The sequence below is a fragment of the Lathyrus oleraceus genome, chromosome 2, assembly GCF_024323335.1.
Source record: "Lathyrus oleraceus cultivar Zhongwan6 chromosome 2, CAAS_Psat_ZW6_1.0, whole genome shotgun sequence".
NCBI lineage: Eukaryota > Viridiplantae > Streptophyta > Magnoliopsida > Fabales > Fabaceae > Lathyrus > Lathyrus oleraceus.
The window spans coordinates 473640104-473648640 of NC_066580.1; the positions used below are offsets into that span (position 1 = coordinate 473640104).

At 33.6% G+C, this 8537-nt stretch overlaps 3 protein-coding genes across 3 annotated transcripts in view; all 3 read left to right on the top strand.

Moving 5' to 3' along the window:
* Positions 1-338: 338 nt before the first annotated feature.
* Positions 339-1517, top strand: LOC127121552 (RING-H2 finger protein ATL29-like). The gene has a single exon (XM_051052023.1). It carries the CDS (start codon positions 508-510, stop codon positions 1432-1434), a length of 927 nt encoding a protein of 308 aa, XP_050907980.1. The 5' UTR covers positions 339-507; the 3' UTR covers positions 1435-1517.
* Positions 1518-2106: 589 nt separating this feature from the next.
* LOC127123812 (uncharacterized) lies at positions 2107-2580 on the top strand. Its single transcript, XM_051053991.1, has 2 exons — positions 2107-2445; positions 2554-2580. The coding sequence occupies exons 1-2, from the start codon at positions 2107-2109 to the stop codon at positions 2578-2580; spliced, it is 366 nt and encodes a 121-aa protein (XP_050909948.1).
* A 3893-nt stretch (positions 2581-6473) lies between these two features.
* Positions 6474-8537, top strand: part of LOC127120524 (uncharacterized) — a 2551-nt gene continuing 487 nt past the window's right edge. Inside the window, exons 1-8 of the mRNA XM_051050976.1 lie at positions 6474-6981; positions 7235-7386; positions 7486-7581; positions 7667-7729; positions 7867-7935; positions 8024-8126; positions 8231-8302; positions 8466-8537. The exon at positions 8466-8537 is cut by the window's right edge and continues 17 nt beyond it. Coding sequence (XP_050906933.1) covers positions 6666-6981; positions 7235-7386; positions 7486-7581; positions 7667-7729; positions 7867-7935; positions 8024-8126; positions 8231-8302; positions 8466-8537 — 943 coding nt within the window. The 5' untranslated portion in view covers positions 6474-6665. The remainder of the gene's footprint in view (positions 6982-7234; positions 7387-7485; positions 7582-7666; positions 7730-7866; positions 7936-8023; positions 8127-8230; positions 8303-8465) is intronic.

Consider the following 8537-nt stretch of genomic DNA (forward strand, 5'->3'; position numbering starts at 1 on the left):
TAAAATAAAATAATTTTAAATGTTAAATAATTTTTTTGTATGGTGAGTGAGATGTACATAAAAAATTATCTATCATAATTTTTAAATTAAAAAAATTAAAAAGATTTTATATGTTAAATGGTTTTTGTGTGTGGTCAAATAGGTGTATGAGATGTACATATAAAAATTATAATCCTAATTGCTTATTCATGCTCTACATACACTCTCAATAGTATTCGGACATAAGTCCTTGTCCTTCTCACAACGACTCGCTCAAAACCAACATTTCTAACCAAGCAAGGGCTATAAATCACTCTCCACATTATTGTCTCATATTAACCCATCATCTAATACTCAAACACCACCTCCATTCTCTCTCCCTTAAAATCCTCTCTAAAAATGAAGAGAGAAAAGTAATCACCACTTTACTAACTTTCTTTCACACCACTTTTGTTCACAAACTTCTCTCATCCATGCAAACAAGAAAGTGTGAAAGGTCCAAAATAACCCATCCTCATTGTCCCGGCAATGTCTTCATTGGAACCTGATTACGAAATCCCGCCGGCTCCAATATACAGGACCCCACCGATACTAGTAGCTTTCACCTTCACCATCCTCATCTTATTATTTGTGGCTTTCAGCATTGTGTATCTTTGTAAGTATTGTTTTCAAGGCCTTTTTCACACTTGGGCCTTACAACGCACAACCTCAGGTTCTCTCGTTCGTCTCTCGCCTGAGAGATCACCGCCTAGAGGACTCGATAATACCCTTCTAGATAAATTCCCAACTTTTGTTTACTCCTCCGTGAAATATCTGCGCGAGGAAAAGAGTTGCAGCTTGGAATGTGCCATTTGTTTGCTAGAGTTCGAGGATGATAGCATGCTTCGTCATTTAACTATTTGTTGTCATGTTTTCCATCAAGAATGTATTGACCTATGGCTTGAATCTCATAAGACATGTCCCGTTTGTCGAACCGATCTTGATTTACATCCGAACCAAACGGCGAAACAAGGGGACAATGACAATGACAACGACAACAACAACAACAACAACGTTGATGCAGACGAGGGTATGATGCAATTACCATGTGATGCTATACATATTGATGTTGGAGAAGAGGAAAGAGACATTGTTGGTGAGATCACTGAAGCTCAAATAAATGCAAATTGCCAACATGATTGTGAAAACACGAGCATGCCACGAGGAGAAGAACCTAGGTTTTCAAAGTCACATTCAACGGGGCATTCTATAGTAATGATTAGAGGTGAAGAGAAAGATAATCCAAAATATACTTTGAGATTGCCTGAACATGTTATAAGGGGAGGGCACAACAGCTCTAAGAGTTGTACAACTTACAATGAAATGACATTGACAGAGCCAACACCTTGTAGTAACTGTGGTTTTGTTAAACCAGTAGTTGCCTCCTCTTCACTTGCTCATGCTCAAGACCATTGAACCGTGCTTTTTATCATTCATGATCATTTTTTTCTTCATTTACTGTTTAAATTTTACTTCTATAGGTTGAGACTTTAGATATAGACTCATAGAAGATAGAGGTACCAAGCTTTTTATTGGTGTAAGCAATTAGTTACATGTGGTTACTTAGTTTATTAATCAAGTTTACCATTCAAGAATTTTAAAATTAAAAAAAAAAATACATAAAATAATTTAATTCATTGAATGGCTTGAATAATTTATACAATATGATATTCATAAAGAAACCTATCATATTGGGAAATCATGGCCAATAGAAAATGATGTCTCATCCAATTATTTATGCGGGTAATTTATATGTGCTATCTCTATTTTGGGATACATGACATCCCATGTTCTTCCTTCAATCTTATGCACTTTTTCTTCATTATTGGAGATTCGTTATTGCAAACAAAGCTACTTCTTTGAAAATCCTTGAACCAAGAAGAACATTATTAGAGATTCATTATTGCAAACAAAGCTACTTCTTTGAAAATCCTTGAACCAAAAAGAACGCGAAAAGTGAAAATTAAATGAAGGTCCCCGCTTTATACGCAACTTAAGCATCATGTTCAACGACCTTGATCTATTTAAAGCTATAAGGTTCCATCCAATAACAACAAGAATAACAACGTTGATGAAGACGAGGGTATCATGCAGTTACCATGCGATGCTATACATATTGATGTTGGAGAAGAGGAAAGAGACATTGTTGGTGAGATTACTGGAGCTCAAATAAATGTCAATGGCCAACATGATTGTGAAAACATGAGCATGCCACGAGGAGAAGAACCTAGGTTTTTAAAGTTACATTCAACGGGGCATTCTATAGTAATGATTAGAGGTGAAGAGAAAGATAATCTGAAATATACTTTGAGATTGCCTGAACATGTTATAAGGGGATGGCACAACAGCTCTAAGAGTTGTACAACTTACAATGAAATGACATTTACAGAGCTTACACCTTGTAGTAACTGTGGTTTTGTTAAACCAGTAGTTGCCCCCTCTTCACTTGCTCATGCTCAAGACCATTGAACCGTGCTTTTTTATCATTCATGATCATTGTTTTCTTCATTTACTGTTTAAATTTTACTTCTATAGATTGAGACTTTAGATATAGACTCATAGAAGATAGAGGTACCGAGCTTTTTATTGGTGTAAGCAATTAGTTACATGTGGTTACTTAGTTTCTTAATCAAGTTTACCATTCAAGAATTTTAAAATTAAAAAAAAATACATAAAATAATTTGATTCATTGAATGGCTTGATTAATTTATACAAAATGAAATTCATAAAGGAACCTATCATATTGGGAAATCATGCCCAATAGAAAATGATGTCTCATCCAATTATTTATGTGGGTAATTTATATGTGCTCTCTATATTTTGGGATACATGACATCCCATGTTCTTCCTTCAGTCTTATGTTTTTCACCATGTTGTTGTAATTAATATTATTAATTATCATGTGTGTGTTTTAAAATAGTAAGAAAATATGTAAGTGAAGATTATTTTTTGAAATCAGAAATAAAGAATATTTTTTGAAGTGTTGCAGAATACGAAATAGTACAACTTTTGGAAACGGTTGTTGTAAGAGAATTGTGAGATATTGGATCGAACTCTAGTATGGTCGAATGGTAGCTTCTTGGTTCAACAATTCGACATGACCTTAGCATGTCGTCGAAGTCTGCTCACATGCTGTAGTCGAAGTATGTTATGATTGTTAGCATGTCGAATTTGGCCTATTTATAACGTTCAATTTTTTAAGTTAGCTTGTTCTCTAAGTTAGCTTGTGTAATGGGCCTGTGTTTAAAAGCCCATTAGTTTAGTGTGTTAGTTTTTTGTATAAATAGAATACTAGTTTTTCATCATTGCACGTTACTTTCCTCCACCAAAAGTTATAAAATTTATTTAATTAATTAATTTAATTAAAAATAAGTTGGTTTAAAAATGATTGAAGCAAATAATCACAATGTGCTCGAAGCTAGTTTGTACATAGCGATAATGTAGTCGAAGTGTCATACGTAAGGACCACAACACGGTGAAATATTACAATCCATATATCGAAATTTTTGCGGCATAACGACATAAAAATTTCGAATCCGCAGATCAAAGTCTGGTTCATCACAATGAATTCAAACAACAACAACCCAATATTATTTATGGTGCTTTTAAGCAGATACAACATCCCAAATAAAATAGAAACAACAAGATCCAAAACATGAACGCAATCGAAACAGAATATGCAGCAACAACAATACTATACAAGAAGAAGACAATTCGACATTTTTCTGAGAGCAGAGCAACAACCTGCTGAATGAATTTCAACTCCCTTTGAGTGTCAGCTTACTAAACTCACTCCGAAAACTATATAGACACAAAATTTAACAAATAATTAATAATAATTCTACTATTAAAAACAACCCAAATTTTAAAGTAAAAGCATAATAGTAGATATGATTTTATCAACTAAAACAAACAAGAATTAACAAATAATTATTAATAATAAAAAGGGAGAAAGAAAACGGTTAGCCGTGTTTATTATGCATCTCATACTAAATCACCGAGTTGCAGAGCAACTATAGAACTTCACTTTATCATTGCATAATCGCAACATCGTTCAAGAAATGAAAATATGAAATCTACCATGTCAAGCACTCCATCCGTCTCATAAAAAATGTCCAATTTGAACAATTCACGATTCTTAAGAAAATGATTAGATGGGTTGGTTTAGATGATAAAATTAATATCATTTACTAGAATACCCCTATTAATTGTAGATAAAAGAGTGGCTGAATAAAGTGAAAGCTAATAAATAAGGGTATGATATTGAAAAAATAACAATAAATGATGTATTGATATTGTAAAAGGACAATTATTTTGAGACAAAAAAGAAATGCAAACAAGACACATTTTATGAGATAGGGGGAGTAAGTTCCAAGGGATCAAAAATCAACAAAAGATTTGGAATCACCATGGATGTGGTAGTTATCACAAGCTTAATATTGAGCAAAACAATGCAAGGCCAACATGATATTGAAAGGTTACCAAATGACATATATGTTTTGATTAAAATGCAAAAGAGTGCTCTAGTGACAAAGCAATTATCTCAACATTTGGATTTGAGATAGGGAAACTCCAAAACAACAATAATTGAGTTTATCGGAGCTGAAAACAAAAATAGTATGTGTCGAAGTTGGAGAGAGTGGGCTGTGGTGTTTATTCAAGTGGACATTCGTTTGAAGGTTAGGCAGAGGGTTTTGGTTTTGCATTTTGAACGGAGGCTCTGAACGTGATAGAAGGCTCTCAGCGGTGGATATGTGGTATTTTAGGGATCAGTGAGAGTAACAAATGATGGTTTTCAAGGTATTTGTTGTTATGAGTTGTTGGGGTTGCAATGAGTGTCAGAAACAAGGGGAATGATGTTGGATTTATTGAAGTCTAAGGGTGGTTTTGATAAGAGGTATGAAAAGTGTTATTGTGTGAGATCCGTATGGATCTAAAGGAAAAGAAGCAAATTGTTGTGGTTGTTTGATTCCAGTGGAGCTGTGGAGGTTAAGAGGTGTAAAGGTTGAAGAGTGTCGAAGGTTTTCCATATGAATGAAGTAACAAATGATGGTTTTCAAGGTATTTGTTGTTATGATATTGTTGAGGTTGCACGCGGTTCTTGAATGGTGGTAAATAACGATTTTTCGACGGGTCAATGGTGGTAAGGTGTGGTTGAAAGTTGTAGTTGTGGGTGAAAGGGGAAGAGATGGATTGATATTCAGCAAAACCAAAAGGGGAAATGCTATGAATTTCTTAAAAATGGAAATGAAATTCCTCTTGTTTTTTTCGTTTAGGTGAACAAAGTTTGAATGATCTTTTTACGTGATTCTCCATTCCCTCATCACTTGGCCACGTGGCCACCAATCATTGGAGAGTTTTTTATTCCTTATTATATCCAACCAATGGGATGAGAGAGTGATTGAGTGATAGTTGGCGTGTGGCACACCTATAATGGAGGGAGAAAAATATTATTTATTTTTTGATTTTATTAATTAATCTATTTAGTTGAATTCTATTTTTTTTATTGTATGAATGAGATAAGTGTGGATAGCTAACTTGAGACATTGATTAATTTGAATCAATGATTCAGATTAAATCAAAGAAACACACATTAATTTAAAATGTCAAAATTATCCTTTCTAGAAGCTTTAATTAATTTAAATGAGATTAAATCAATTAAAATAACTAAAATTCACACCTTTTTAAATAAATATGATACAAATAAAATAAAAATATGAAAAATAATATTTAATTGTTCCGAATAAATTGGAAAAAGAATAAAAATAAAATGACTGAATATGAATAAAAGTCAGATGCAAAAAAATGCCTCCAAAATTAAAATGAATACACTAAAATGATTTGCACAAAATAAACTTCTCGAAAACATACAAGTTTTTGTTGAATTTTAAAATAAAAAAATGCTCGGTTGAAAAGGTTCAGACTGATCAAAATATAACCGAAAAATAGAATAAAAAAAATGAGCACGCAAGATTAAACTATATAAAACATTGATTAATAAAACTGACGTCTGCAAATCTGATTTTAAAATTTTCCGTCCATTAATTTATATATATTTGAAAAACGATTCAACCGATCTATTATATCTATCTAAAAGTTTATTCTGATTAACTTTTATGTCATACTATCCATATAGATGATGCAAGATAAAAATAAAATGACATGTATAAAAGTTTTTGAAATTCTAGACAAAATTAGGATAGATACCCAACAGGCAAGATGTTTTGCCAAATCCATTGTTTATTTTAAGACAAGTTGATTAATACTTTGAGCCAAAAAGAAATAATTAGACGTATTGATTACACAGGTAATGATGAAGTTAGGCATCAGATAAACAAATTAATTTAAGCTTAAGATTGGGTTTCTAAAATCGACCTATATTTAACAACGTTATCTCCACATGTCATAAAGTGAATGGTTATTTAGATATTCTCATCATCAATCTTAGTTGACTACCACTTCACCAATTCCAATTCCAATTTCAACCTCAAACTCAAATTTCATCATCTTGTCTTTATACACAACCACATATATAAAACACGAATCTTTTGTTCTTGTTTTTGTTCTTTCAACACAAACTCAACATGAACAACAACATCAACAACAACACAAATCCATTTTGAATTCTCTCTCTCTCTCTCTATTGAATGGAGCTTTCTCTTACACTAACACCAAACCCTTCTTCATCTTCACTTGTTCACTTCTCTAACAAGCTATGTGAGTTTCATCAAAGGAAGAAAAGGGTTTCTTTCTTTGATGCTTCAAGAGTAGTTTCTGTTCGGTGTGTTAAAGCTTCTGCTGAACGAACCGGTGAAACAATCGATGACAGAGCTGAGACTCGAACCGGGTTCACTGCACCGGCTGCTATGGAGGTCACCACATTCAACCAAGGTTTCAATGATGCTGCTGACTTTCCTGTTTGGGAAAAAATTGGTGCTGTTGTGAGACTCAGCTATGGCATCGGTGAGAGTTCTGATATCATGATGCTAAAGTGTGAAACTTTGTAGATACCCTTTTGTTTACTTTTATGAAAAATGAATCTTTAGCTAATTGGGCTAAGTAAAAAGGATAACTTTATGTTTTTTGTTTTTGATTGAATCAATGTTTTTCCAAAAATGGGAAATTTTTAGTTTATTTATGGAGAATTCATTCACTTGAGTTAGATTATTTGCTGTATATGCATCAATTTGGTTTTCAATGAGTTGTTTTGTATCAGGGATTTATGGCGCGATGGCTGTTGCGGGGAGTTTCATATGTTCGATTACCGGAATCGACTCTCTGGGAGGTTTTCATCTTTCAATTGATGCTGTTCTTGAAGGACTTGGATATGCAGTTCCTCCAATTATGGCTCTTCTTTTTATACTTGATGTAAGTTCTTTTGTTTATACAAATCATGATAAGGTTGTGATCTTGTAAGTTTCTCTTTGTTTACTTGAATTGAGCTTTCATCAACATGGTTATTATTAGGATGAAGTTGTGAAGCTATCACCCCATGCTCGTGCCATTAGAGACGTAGAAGATGAAGAGCTATGGAGTTTTTTCTATGGCATGTCTCCTTTGCAGGTAATCTATCGGTACGTTTTGTATAGTAAATTATCGTCGATCTATTGCAACCATTAAAATTGATGTAAATGATTTTAATTTACAGTTTATACTGATGGTTGCTGCAAGTTCAGTGGGAGAGGAACTCTTCTATAGAGCTGCAGTTCAGGTTTGTTTCGGTACTTCCGTGCCTGAATTTGATCCTAATTGCCTTGAGATGTTTGAGAAATAAATTTTGAATGTGCTTAAAATTTGTGTTGTATGTTTGAAACCATCTGTATTGAAATTCTTATCGGAATTCTACAGGGGGCACTTGCTGATATATTTTTACGAGGCAGTAATGTTATGCAAGATGTTCGAGGAATGGCGTCTTTGGTACGTCTACCATTTTCTTTATGTTACAAATATTCGAAACTAGGTTTCATTTCGGTAACTGACTTGTAATTTATACGGTAATACGCAGACAGGAGTTCTGCCGCCGTTTGTTCCATTTGCTCAAGCACTTGCAGCTGTACTTACCGCTATCCTTACTGGTTCTCTCTACTACGTCGCTGCCTCTCCCAAAGGTTACTTTTTCGTATACATTTTTCCTTTTTATGTCGCTTATTTTTTCTAGTTTGTTCTCAGTCTGATATTAATAACCATCTTTTTTTCTCTCGCTCTCTTTCAGATCCTACCTATATTGTTGCACCAGTTTTACAATCTCGCGCCAGTCGTCAAGATTTGAAAAAGCTCTTTGAAGGTTCAATTGGTTTCTCCCAAACTGTTGAATATTATATTCACTTCATATCTATGTTACAGTTCTTCATCCACAGAATCATGTTATATGTAAAATAAAGTCTCAAGTGATTACATTTGTCGTCTTGATACATCGACCCGATAATCCATTTCATTTTGGTTTGCAGCTTGGTATGAGAAAAGGCAAATGAGGAAAATCTATTCACCACTTCTGGAAGGACTATTGGCGCTCTACCTCG